General features: G+C 39.5%; 1 protein-coding gene across 7 annotated transcripts in view; it reads left to right on the top strand.

Moving 5' to 3' along the window:
• PDE8A (phosphodiesterase 8A) overlaps window positions 1-14,062 on the top strand; it is a 149,828-nt gene that overhangs the window by 121,921 nt on the left and 13,845 nt on the right. For all 7 annotated transcript variants that reach the window (XM_082448617.1, XM_082448618.1, XM_082448614.1 and 4 more), the window contains 3 exons: window positions 1,588-1,805; window positions 3,314-3,446; window positions 6,088-6,255. In XM_082448617.1, the coding sequence (XP_082304743.1) occupies window positions 1,588-1,805; window positions 3,314-3,446; window positions 6,088-6,255 (519 nt within the window). The remainder of the gene's footprint in view (window positions 1-1,587; window positions 1,806-3,313; window positions 3,447-6,087; window positions 6,256-14,062) is intronic.

A 14,062-nucleotide genomic window follows, 5' to 3' on the forward strand; every position in this document is an offset into this window, starting at 1 on the left:
TAGTTAGTTGTAGGGAGGAGAGCAGCGTGCGGGGGTGATTCCAGCACGTGGACATGTTGAGTCACTCCTCACCCTGAAATGCTATCTTCTCAGAGCTGGGTCTCTCATTTGCGCTTTCTCTTGCCCTCTAGTTTGGTTTTTTGGGTTTTGTTGTTGTTGTTGTTGTTTAATAAAGGTCATGACTAAGACTGTAGGCAGAATAAGAGTCCAGAGAGAGGGCTGCTTTTATAAAGCATGAAGACAAATGGCAGAGGACAGATGTCTGTGTCAGTATGGTTCAGCATATAAAGAAAACCTAACTTTTGCTCTAATTTATTGATTTTGAACTCCTATAGATAACATACAAATATATATTCAGAAAGCTAACTTATTGATTTTTAATAGCATTTACTGGTATAATTCACATCATAAAATTCACCCATTTAAAGATAAAACTGTTGAATTTCAATTTAGATAAATTTTACAAGACTGATTTATTAGATATACACCTTCTTTTCAAGTGTTTGTAGAATATTTCCCAAAATGATCTTATACTAGGACACAATTACTGTCTTGATAAACTTCAAAATTCCATAGTCTGTATTTTCTAACCACAACAAAAACTAGAATTTAATAACTAAAAGTTAAATAAAAAATGTCAGTCACTACACATGAGAAAATATTTCAAACAATTTAGAGATAAATAAGGAAATAAAGCCAAAAATAACAGTTTAGAAAACAACAAAATGAGAAACCTGTGTATCAAAACCTGTAAAATGGGAAGAGCAAAGTGATAATCCAGAATGATTCTTTGAAACAACCAAGAGAATTAAGTTCTAGCCAAACTAATCAAAAACACAGTAAACACAGAAATACACACATTTGAAATGGAGATTAATAGAAGAAAGTACCATACACTTCTGTACTTAAAGTTTTAAATCAAATTAATGCTGGAAGTAGAAAACCAAAAGAGAGGTCAGTACCATGGGAGTTGTTTTTAAACTATCAACTAATTTCTTCAAAACCTGGCTCCTGACTCAGATGGACAGGTGAGTTCTTTAGCCCTTTAAGGAATTTTTCCATGTTACATAAACCGTTTCAAAGTCTTGAAAAAGATGGAAAACGTCCAGATCATTTTACAAACTCACAAAACCCTGAAATCAACCTGACAAAGATAGCACCAGAAGGGGGGTGCTAATCCCCAGTTAATGTAAGTGATGCATAACTTAAAAAATTATTTCTCTCTTTTATTCAGTAATACTAGTTTATGTTGGTCTAAGTCAATATCTCAGACTAAGGGCATTTTTTTGTGATGGGTCTAGAGACAGACTTTCTGAGGAGGTGACTCCTATCTGTTGAGGACACCCTGTGTCTTGTAAGTCCTTAACTTGTGTGAGACTGAGAATCAGATAATGTTTCCTAATAAACATACAAAGATGAAACTGTTTCTGAGTGGAGATAGGGAAACTGGGTTTGCTCAACATTATGCTTTTCTCAGAAATCCGAAATATCCTTACCTTAAAGTAACAGGGCAGAAATAAAACTACCCAGAAGGCTACCTTGCTTTCAATGCCATGCTCCAATTTTTAAATGATCTCTTGTTTTCAGCAAACTTTAGATCCACTTGATGAGGTCACTACCCTCATTGCAGCCACTGTCCATGACCTGGACCACCCCGGGAGAACCAACTCCTTCCTGTGCAATGCTGGGAGCGAGCTGGCCATTCTGTATAACGACACTGCTGTGCTCGAGAGACACCACGCGGCCTTGGCCTTCCAGCTGACCACTGGTGATGATAAATGCAACATCTTTAAAAACATGGAGAGGTAAGAACAACGAGTTGGGAAGTCTGTTTCCTCTCTCTTTTTTTAAAAAACAATTTTATTAAGATATAATTCATGTACTCCACAGTTCACCCGTTTAAAGTGTACAGTGGTTTTTCGTATATTCAGAGTTGTGTGACCATCACTACAATCGAAATTTAGAACATTTCCATCACCCCGCAAAAGAACCTTGAGCTCATTAGCAGTCTCTCCCCATTCCCCCCTCAACTCCCACAGCTCTAGGTCTACTTTCCCTCTCCATAGATTTGCCAGTTCTGCACATTTCATATAAATGGAAGCATCCCCAATATGTGTCTTTTGTGTCTGGTTTCTTTCACTTAGCACGATGTTTTCAAGGTTCAGTTCCTTTGTGTCTTGACATTCCAAGACGACAAGAGTATAAGGCTGACACCTCGAGAGACCCAGAGAAGCTGTCACCTTACATCTCTGCCTGGAGGACTCCACTCTGCCCAGCAGACGTCTCGTCATTGTCTCTGTTCACACGTCACTTCTTTGCGGAAGCCTTCCCTGACCCCTCACATTAATTATTCAGTCCCAAGTTCCTTCGTTTGCCTGATTCTGGTTTGACTCTTAAGCGCTGTAAGATCACAGTGTCATATGTCTTCTCTTCCTTACTGTGCCCTCAGTGTCTAGTGTGGGGCCTGATAACTGTTAGGTGGAAGAAGTGATCTGTCATGAGGAACACTTACCAATTTGGATTTTTAAGGAAGACTTTTAAACTTTTAGGGGATTTTTAAAAAAACTCCCTTTTGCCATGTTTCAGAATTTCATATGTGGACTTAAAGTTGGTTTTATTCATAGCTGCCTGTATATACATCAGTTATCTCTGGAAAAATTCACAAGACCCTGATAACTTTGGTTGTCTCCAGGGAAGAGAACAGGGTAGCTGGGGCTGAATGGAGATTGCAGTTTATACTCTTTGTACCTTTTGAATTTTTAATTATATCATTTCCATCCTCAAAAAATAAAAATTTTAAAGTAATTAAATAAAAACAAGGGCTGGAGGAAGAGGTATCAAGTATGCCCTGTGATTCTCTCAGCTTTCAGAAGGTCTGCCCTCTACGTTTCTGGGCACTAAAATTATTGGGTCTCAAGGTTCCTCTGTGTAGGGTACATTCTTCATAACCCAGACCTCCGTCTTCATTCAGAGAGCTGGCTTTGGTCACCCCTCCTGCATTCCATCATTTTTTATCTTAAGAACTATGTGCTTTTTACTTCAGAACGACAACACCATGAGCATTGTGTCTATAGTCTTACCCATAAGCTTCTGATTTTAACTTCTGTTTAGGTTCCCCTTGCTAACAGCAATCTAGGCAGTAAAACCTTTAACTTCCACATTCTTTTAAAGTATGCCCTGCCACTGACTTCCAGTGCATTAGAATTTTAGCCACAGTGGACATGTGTCCTAGATAATAGCTTGTTTTCAGGAGCATCTGTCTGGTCTGGGTCCGTAATCGGCAGCAGCCTCTCTCATTTGTTGTCTGAAACAGGAATGACTACCGGACGCTGCGCCAGAGTATTATTGACATGGTCTTAGCCACAGAAATGACAAAGCACTTTGAGCACGTCAACAAATTTGTCAACAGCATCAACAAGCCCTTGGCAGCATTAGAGGAAGATGGGGTAAGTGAGCTGATTGCAAAGGGAGCCTGTGTTTGGGGCCCTTATTCCTATGTGTTGTGGGGAAGCATGGGCCTAGGATATCACGAGTGTTAACATTACCCCCATTGGGCTCACTGAATTTAATTTCCATTGGTTAAAAAGTTAAAGTACAAAAACTTGGCAGGAAAAAAAATAGGATATACAAAAATAGATATGAAAACTCTGAAGGGAGGGTCAGGTTTTAGATAAACTACCTTTAGATGGGTGGCCCATTCCTGCACCCTTTCTCGACAATTGCCCCCTTCCCCTCTTCTTGAGCATTTTGGGGTCAGTTGGAGCCCATGAGGTCTCTCATCAGCCACGCCCTGCTGTGCATATTCTGTGGTAGCAGCAGCTGTCCTCTGTTGGTCTGTGTCAGGGGAGGGTGGGGTTGGGAAGGATTCTGTATTTGGACCACAAGGGTGACATTATCGTTGCTCCTCATTTTTGGATTTGAGGCATGGAGTCCAGAACAACTTGCTGGCAAGGAGAACATTAAACCTTGCCCCAGGCAGGAGACCACAGCTGAGGAAGAGGACCAATCTGAGTTCTCATCCTAGTTCTCCTTCACCATTTCCTTGTCTGTAGAATGGGCATAATAGATCTTGAGGCATAGGACTGATGGGCATGGCACAAGGTAGGCACTTAATAAATGGTATCTGTTATAGTAGATTCATGGTGAGAGCAGCACCTAGAGAACATGCTCTTCTCATGAACCCTCCTCCTTTGAGGCCCACGTTCCTGCCCTACCACCTACCCCATGTGCACTGAACATCTCGGCACCAGCTCACAGCCTTTTTCACATTCCTCCTCCCCAGCGCCTGTCACCACGCACAGGGATGACTTATCCTCAGGCTAGGATGACAGCTCCTTGAACTCTAACTCTACTTCTGTAACTCATTTGTTAGGCCATGGCTTTTGACTATCCCTGGCTTTCTAGCTTATTACCCTTCACACTTGTTCCTGTTTCACCTGATTTGAAACCTGTTGAGAACTCTGCTCCCTTCACCCTTCCCTGTTCTCCAGTTTGTCAGTCTGCCTTTGACTTCACTCCCTTTCCAAGGACTTGCAGAGCAGAGGCACCCACACCAGCCTCTTTTATGGACTCATGCCCTGCCATCCTGGAGAGGGCCGGTTATTGCCTGGGCTACTGCTCCTGGCTGACCCCATTCCCACAGAAAGAAGTCTTTCTACATACCTCGTAGACTTGGTTTCCTCCATCTATTCTGGGAAGTTCCCAGACTTAGCTGAGTCTTCCATTCCACTTGACAGTCACGTTTCTCATCTCTGTTGTCGGTACTTGGAGTTACTTCTGAGAGACTGGATATGAGTATCCAGTGGGTCAGAGCAGGGACAAAGTATCATGAAAGAAAATAGTTTCCAGCTGGCAGTACTGTAGTCACACACCTGAAGAGAGAAGGGTCAGCACAAACCTGGTTGGCAGTGGGAAACAAGGAGAACTACTGAGGACACTCCCACTGTCCACTCTGGCACTCTCCAGGAGACTAGGCAGCCTAGGCTGAGGATGCCTCCTACCCATCTTGATGGTAGATCTGTCCCCACTGAGACAGGATCATCAGGCCTTCTTAGACTACTGTGACTACTCACAGAAATCACATGGCTGACTCCTTTGGAACATTGCCTGATGGGCACAGAATCAGAATGAGGAGATGCTTGCTCATGTCTTTTACCATGTTCTTTGCCCCAGTACTCCCTCTTCCAATCTGAATTTGCTTCAGGGGGCCAATAAGCAGAGAGTCCCTCACACCATGGATTGAGATTCCATATCCAGAGGGGCTCCTTGTGAATCAGATAACATGTGGTACTGTGAATAGACAGAATCCAGGACTAAAGGTAGAACTTAGGTTCTTATCCTGGCTCAGCTGGGTAGCTTTGGATAAGTTTCTTCACCTCTCAGAGTCCCAGTGTTCTCATCTGTAAGATGTAATAGTAAATAATACTGATTTTCATGCCTACCACAGGACTTTTTTGTGAGCGCAGACCAAAAGAGAATGACTAAGTCCTCTGTACACCATAAAATGTTAGGGCAGTGTTTAGGAAGTATCACTATATCTGACACAGTCTTGGTACACGGACAGCTAGTTCCCAAGATCATACCTCTCACAAAGCTAGGTGATTGGAGATTGGCGTGTGAGAAGCAGAGCCCCTGGTAGACTACAAGATGCTTTGTTATGAGGGCGGAGAAATCTTTTATTTTTCAGTTCACTCTGTTTTTTAGTGAATATAGTAAAAGATAAAGCCAGTCTTTGAGTGCTTACCAAGGGAGCATGATAGACAGAACAGAAAGAAAAGGTAACTGTGAGAAATAGAGTGAGAGGAAGAGCCAAAAAGAAGAGGAAAGGCAGATATGCCAACCTTCAGCGCTACCCTCTACTTCCCTCCACTTCTGTGTCCTGCTGGAATCTTACTAGGTCTTGGTTTTCCCGTTTGTAGAGTAAGGGGCCAAGCTCAATCCACAGAGTATCCTCAGCACTGTTTTGTGAGATCCTAACTTGTAGATCCTGGGCAGTGCCTTATTGTGGTTACAGTGGGACCACAGGAGTAAAACGGCTTGGTACCTGGGGACCCATTTTGATTGCTTTGAATTCCACTTATGTTTTAGGAAACTGATAAAAATCAAGAAGCCATAATCACTATGCCCAGAACTCCAGACAACCGCTGTTTGATCAAACGAATGCTGATTAAGTGTGCTGATGTGTCCAATCCCTGCCGACCCCTGGAGCAGTGCATTGAGTGGGCCGCACGTATCTCAGAAGAATATTTTTCTCAGGTAAGATGCAGCTTCTTAATTCCTTAAGTACAAGAGAGAGAAACACCATAAGGACCATAAGAAGTAATGGACTTAAAACTAGGAAGTAGAGTTCTAAATGAAAGTCTGTCCTTGAAGAACATAGCCTGTATTACAGGCTTACTGGTTATAATTCTATTAGTTTTCCCTTGTCTGAAAATGTATTTTATTTTGCGTTCATTCTTGCCAGATATTTTCACTGGATATTTGACATTTTCTCCTAGTAGTACTTTAAAGATGTTAATAACACTGTTGTCTGCCCGTCATAGTTTCTCTGGGTAGGAAAAATTTCTTATGAGGCAGAAAAAAAATTAGAAAATATAGTGGCTAAAATTTTTCCAAATTTAGTGAAAGATACATACATACAGATTTAAGAAACCCAGCAAATCCTAACCCATGCCCAGGCACGTCATAGTTAAGCAGCTACAAGCCAAAGATACAGAAAAAATTTTGAAACCACCCAGAGAAAAATGATAGATTACTTATAAAGAGAACAGTGATTCTCATCTTTTATAAATTCATGTCAGAAACTGTGACGGCCAGAAGACACTGTGGAACAACATCTTTAAAATGCTGTTAGGAGAAAACTGTCACCCTAGAATTCTGTATCCAATGAAAATATCCTTCAAGAATGAAGGCAAAAGAAACACATTGTCAGACAAGGAAAAGATAACAATTCATCACCAGTAAACCTGCAATATAAGAAATGCTAAAGGAAGTTCTTAAGGCTGAAAGGAAATGATACTGGATATAAACTTGGATCTTTAGGAAGGAATGAAAAGCACCAAAAATGGTAACTAGCAAAACCACAATGAAATATCACCTCATATCTGTTAGAATGGCTATTATCAAAAAGATAAGAAATAATAAGTGTTGTCAAGGATATGGAGAAAAGAGAGCCCTTGTGCATTGTTGATGGGAATGTAAATTGGTGCAGCCGGTATGGAGGTTCCTCAAAAAATTAAAAATAGAACTACCCTATAAACTAGCAATTCTACTTCTGGGTATTTATCCAAAGAAAACAAAAACACTGACCCCAAAAGCTGTACACACCCCCATGTTCATTGCAGCATTATTTACAATAGCCAAGTTGGAAACAACCTAAACATCTACTGATGGGTCAGTGGGTAAGAAGATGTGGGTGTATGTGTGTTGGGTGTGTGTGTGTGTGTGTGTATATATATATATATATATATATATATATATACACACACACATGCATGCAATATTATTTAGCTGTTAAAAAAGAATGAACTCTTGCCATTTTTGACAACATGGATGGACCTTAAGGGGTTTATGCTAAGCGAAAAAGACAAATACCATATGATCTTACTTATATGTGGAATCTTACAGAGAACAGATTGGTGGTTGCCAGATGAGTGAGTTGGGGTGCAAAATTGGTGAAGGGAGTCAGTCAAAAGGTACAAACTCCTAGTTATAAAGTAAATAAGTCATGGGGTTATAATGTACAACATGGCAACTGTAGTTAATACAGTACTGCATATTTGAAGGTTGCTAAGAGAGTAGATGTTAAAAGTTATTACCAGAAAAAAATTCTGTAACTATATATGGTGACAGATGTTAACTAGGTTTATTGTGGTGATCATTTTGCAATATATGCAAATATTGAATTATGTCGTACACCTGAAACTAATATAGTGTTGTATGTCAATTATAACTAAATAAAAATAAAAAGACAAAACACTTTAAAAAATGGTAAACAGCTGGGTAACTATAAAAGATTTTTTCCTCCTTTTCTCTAAATACATAGAACTATTTTAAGCACAAATTATAACATTGCATTGTAGAAGATAAAATAATTTAAATCATACAGAATATGTTCTCCAGCCACAGTGGAATTAAATCAGAAATCAGTAACAGTAAGGTATCTAGGTAAACACTGAATATTTGGAAATTGACAACACATTCCTAAATAATCCATAGGTCAGATAAAGGAAATAGAAAATATATAGAATTAAATGTTAATGAAAGTATATTAAAATTGTGGGATGCAACTAAAAGTGATTAGAGGGACATTTATAAGCAGAGAAAAAGCCCTAAAGTTAATGACTTAGAGTTCTCTTTAAGAAACTAGAAAGAGAAGACAAAGTAAACCCAAAGTAAGTAAGAAAGAAATAATAAATATAAGAGCAAAAAATGAGGAAATAGAAAACAGACAGTAGAAAAAAATTATAGGAGACAAGATGGTGGAGTAGAAGGACTTGAGTGCATCTTCTCTTACGAAAACACAAAAATCACAACTGACTGCTTAACAACCATCAACAAAGAAAGACTGGAACCTACCAAAAAAGATATTCTACATCCAAAGACAAAGAAAAAGCCACAATGAGATGGTAGGAGGGGCACTTTCCCAATATAATCAAATCCCATACCCACCAGGTGGGCGACCCACAAACTGGAAAATATGTATCATAGAGGCTCTTCAACAGGAGTGAGAGTTCTAAACCCCACTTCAGGCTCCCCAGCCTAGGGGTCTGGCATCAGGAGGAGGAGCCCCCAGAACATTTGACTTTGAAGGCCAGTGGGGCTTGAGTGCAGGAGCTCCACAGGACTGGGGGAAACAGACTCCACTCTCAGCGGGCGCACCCAAGGTTTCACATCCACTGGAACCCAGGGCAAAGCAGTGACTCCATATGAGCTTGGGCCAGACCTACCTGTGGGTCTTGGAGGGTCTCCTGAGGAGATGGGGGTCAGTTGTGGCCTACTGCCAGGGCAAGGACACTGGCGGCAGAGGCCCCTACGAGATATTCCTTGGTGTGAGCTCTCCTGGAGGTCGCCATTTTGGCACTGAGACCTGGCCCCACCCAACAGCCTGCAGGATCCAGTGCTGGGATGCCTCAGGCCAAACTACCAACAGGGTGGGAACACAGCCCCAGCCATCAACAGACAGGCTGCCTAAAGTCCTGAGCTCACATCCACCTCTAGACACACCCCTTGACATGGCCCTGCCCATCAGAGGGACAAGATCCAGCTCCACCCACAAGTGGGCAGACACCAGTCGCTCCCATGAAGAAACCTGCACAAGCCCCTGGACCAACCTCACCCACCAGGGGGCAGACACCAGAAGCAAGAAGAACTACAGCCCTGCAGCCCAAGGAACGGAGCCCACAAACACAGAAAGTTAGACAAAATGAGATGGCAGAGAAATATGTTCCAGACAACGGAACAAGATAAAACCCTGGAAGAACAACTAAGTGAAGTGGAGATAGGCAATCTGCCTGAAAAAGAATTCAGAATAACAATAGTAAAGATGATCCAAGATCATGGAAAAAGAATGGAGGCACAGACTGAGAAGATACAAGAAATGTTTAACAAAGAGCTAGAAGATATAAAGAACAAACAGAGATGAACAATACAATAACTGAAATGAAAAATACAGTAGAAGGAATCAACAGCAGAATAAATGAGGTAGTAGAACAAATAAGGGAGCTGGAAAACAGGTTGGTGGAAATCACTGCTGCGGAACAGAAAAGAGAAGAAACAATGAAAAGAAATGAAGACAATCTCAGAGACCTCTGGGACAACATTAAATGCACCAAAATTCACATTATAGGGGTCCCAGAAGGAGAAGAGAGAGAAAGGGCCTGAGAAAATATTTGAAGAGATAATAACCGAAAACTTCCATAACACAGGAAAGGAAACACTCAAGTCCAGGAAGCACACAGGGTCCCATACAGGATAAACCCAAGGAGGAACACACTGAGACACATATTAATAAAATTGACAAAAATTAAAGAAAGAGAAAAGCAACAAATAGCATACAAGGGAATCCCCAATTTTTCAGCAGAAATTCTGCAGGCCAGAAGAGAGGGGCAAGATATATTTAAAGTGATGAAAGGGAAGAACCTACAACCAAGAATACTCTACCCAGCAATGCTCTCATTCGGATTTGATGGAGAAATCAAAAGCTTTACAGACAAGCAAAAGCTAAGAGAATTCAGTACCACCAAACCAGCTTTACAACAAATGCTAAAGGAACTTCTCTATGTGGAAAAGAAAAAGTCGCAACTAGAAACAAGAAAATTACAAATGGGAGAGCTCACCAATAAAGGCAAACATACAGTAAAGGTAGGGAATCATCCACACACAAATATGATATCAAAACCAGCAAAGAGGCTTTGAGGAGAGTACAAACACAGGATATTGGAAATCCATTTGAAATTAAGAGACCAGCAACTTAAAACAATCTTGTATATATATAGACGGCTATGTCAAAACATCATGGTAACCACAAACCAAAAAACTACAATAGATAAACAAAAAAGAAAAAGCAATCCAAACACAATACTAAAGATGGCCATCAAATCACAAGAGAACAAAAGAGGTAGGGAAGAAAAAAGACGTACGAAAACAAATCTGAAACAGTTAACATACATATCAATAATTACCTTAAATGTAAATGGATTAAATGCTCCAACCAAAAGACATAGACTGGCTGAATGGTTACAGAAACAAGACCCCTATATATGCTATCTACAAGAGACCCACTTCAGATCTAGGGACACATACAGACTGAAAGTGAGGAGATGGAAAAAGGTATTCTATGCAAATGGAAATCAAAAGAAAGCTGGAGTAGCAATACTCATATCAGACAAAATAGGCTTTAAAGACTGTTATAAGAGACCAAGAAGGACACTACAAAATGCTCAAGGGATCAAGCCAAGAAGAAGATATAATACTTGTAAATATATATGCACCCAACATAGGAGCACTTCAATATATAAGGCAAATTGCTAACAGCCATAAAAGGAGAAATCGACAGTAACACAATAATAGTGAGGGACTTTAACACCCCACTTACATCACTGGACAGATTATCCAGACAGAAAATCAGTAAGGAAACACAGGCCTTAAATGACATATTAGAGCAGATGGACTTAATCGATATTTATAGAGCATTCCATCCAAATGCAGCAGAATACCCATTCTTCTCAAGTGCACATGGAAATTCTCCAGGATAGATCACATGCTGGGCTATAGAGCAAGCCTCAGTAAATTTAAGAAAACTGAAATCATATCAAGCATCTTTTCCGACCACAAGGCTATAAGATTAGAAATCAACTACAAGAAATAAAAACTAAAAAACACAAACACGTGGAGGCCAAACAATATGTTACTAAACAACCAATGGATCACTGATGAGATCAAAGAGGAAATCAAAAAATACCTAGAGACAAATGAAAACGAAAGCATGACAATCCAAAACCTATGGGACATAGCTAAAGAAGTTCTAAGAGGGAATTTTATAGCTATACAATCTTACCTCAGGAAACAAGAAAAAAATCTCAAGTAAACAACCTAACCTTACACCTAAAGCAACTAGAGAAAGAAGAACAAACAAAACCCAAAGTTAGTAGAGGGAAAGAAATCACAAAGATCAGAGCAGAAATAAATGAAATAGAAACGAAGAAAACAGAAAAAAATAAATGACACTAAAAGCTGGTTCTGTGAAAAGATAAACAAAATTGATAAGCCTTTTTCTTGATAAAACTCATCAAGAAAAAAAGGGAGAGGGCTCAAACTGATAAAATTAGAAATGAAAAAGGAGAAGTTACAACTGACAACACAGAAATACAAAGGATCATAAGAGACTACTACAGGCAATCATATGCCAATAAACTGGACAACCTAGAAGAAATGGAAAAATTCTTAGAAAGGTACAACCTTCCAAGACTGAACCAGGAAGAAATAGAAAATATGAACAGAGCAATCACAAGTACTGAAGTTGAAACTGTGATTAAAAAACTCCCAACAAACAAAAGTCCAGGACCAGATGGCTTCACAGGCGAATTGTATCAAACATTTAGATGAGAGTTAACACCTATCCTTCTGAAACTATTCCAAAACATTGCAGAGGAAGGAACACTCCCAAACTCATTCTATGAGGCCACCATTACCCTGATACCAAAACCAGACAAAGATACCACAAAAAAAGGAAATTACAGACCAATATCACTGATGAACATACATGCAAAAATCCTCAACAAAATACTAGCAAACCAAATCCAACAATACATTAAAAGGATGATACACTATGATCAAGTGGGTTTTATCCTGGGGATGCAAGGATTCTTCAGTATCTGCAAATCAATCAGTGTGATACACCACATTAACAAGTTGAGGAATAAAAACCATGTGATCATTTCAATAGATGGCAGTAAAAGCATCTGAGAAAATTCAACACCCATTTATGGTAAATAAGTCTCCAGAAAGTGGGCAAAGAGGGAACCTACTGCAACATGATAAAGGCCATGTATGACAAACCCACAGCAAACACCATACTGAATGGTGAAAAGCTGAAAGCATTTCCTCTCAGATCAGGAACAAGACAATGATGTGCACTCTTGCCACTTTTATTCAAGGTAGTTTTGGAAGTCCTAGCCACAGCAATCAGAGAAGAAAAAGAAATGAAAAGAATCCAAATTGGAAAAGAAGAAGTAAAACTGTCACTGTTTGCAAATGACATGTTACTATACATAGAAAATCCTGAAGATGCTACCAGTAAACTACTAGGGCTCATCAATGAATTCAGTAAAATTGCAGGATACAAAATTAACACACAGAAATCTCTTGCATTCCTATACACTAACAACAAAAGATCAGAAAGAGAAATTAAGGAAACAATCCCATTCACCATTGCAACAGAAAGAATAAAATACCTAGGAATAAACCTACCTAAGGGGGGGTAAAAGACCTGTATGTACTCCAAAAACTATAAGACACTGATGAAAGAAATCAAAGATGACACAAACAGATGGATAGATATACCATGTTCTTGGATTGGAAGAATCAATATTGTCAAAATGACTATACTGCCCAAGGCAATCTATAGATTCACTGTAATCTGTATCAAATTACCAGTGGCATTTTTCACAGAACTAGAACAAAAAATTTTGAAATCTGTATGGAAACACAAAAGACCCTGAATAGACAAAGCAATCCTGAGAAGGAAAAAGGGAGCTGGAGGAATCAGGCTCCCTGACATCAGACTATATTACAAACCTACAGTCATCAAAGCATTACGGTACTGGCACAGAAATAGAAATATAGATCAGTGGAACAGGATAGAAAGCCCAGAAATAAACCCGCACACCTATGGTCCTTAACCTACAACAAAGGAGGCAAGAATATACAATGAAGAAAAGACAGTCTCTTCAATAAGTGGTGCTGTGAAAACTGGACAGCTACATGTAAAAGAATGAAATTAAAACATTCTTTAACCCCATACACAAAAATAAACTCAAAATTTATTAAAGACCTAAATGTAAGACGAGATACTATAAAACTCTTAGAGGAAAACATAGGCAGAACACTCTTTGACATAAATTGCAGCAATATCTTTTTCGATCCACCTCCTAGAGTAATGAAAATAAAAACAAAAATAAGCAAATGGGATCTAATTAAACTTAAAAGCTTTTGCACAGCAAAGGAATCCATAAACAAAACGAAAAGACAACCCACAGAATCAGAGAAAATTTTTGCAAACAAAGCAACTGACAAGGGATTAATCTCCAAAATATACAAACAGCTCATGCAGCTCTATATCAAATAAAACAAACAACCCAATCAAAAAATAGGCAGAAGATCTAAATAGACATTTCTCCAAAGAAGACATACAGATGGCCAAAAAGGACATGAAAAGATGCTCATCATCACTAGTTGTTAGAGAAATGCAAATCAGAACTACCATGCGGTACTACCTCGCACCAGTCAGAATGGCCACCATCAAAAAGTCTACAAACACGGGCTTCCCTGGTGGCGCAGTTGT

Source organism: Balaenoptera physalus (genome assembly GCF_965194825.1).
Source record: "Balaenoptera physalus genome assembly, chromosome: 2".
NCBI lineage: Eukaryota > Metazoa > Chordata > Mammalia > Artiodactyla > Balaenopteridae > Balaenoptera > Balaenoptera physalus.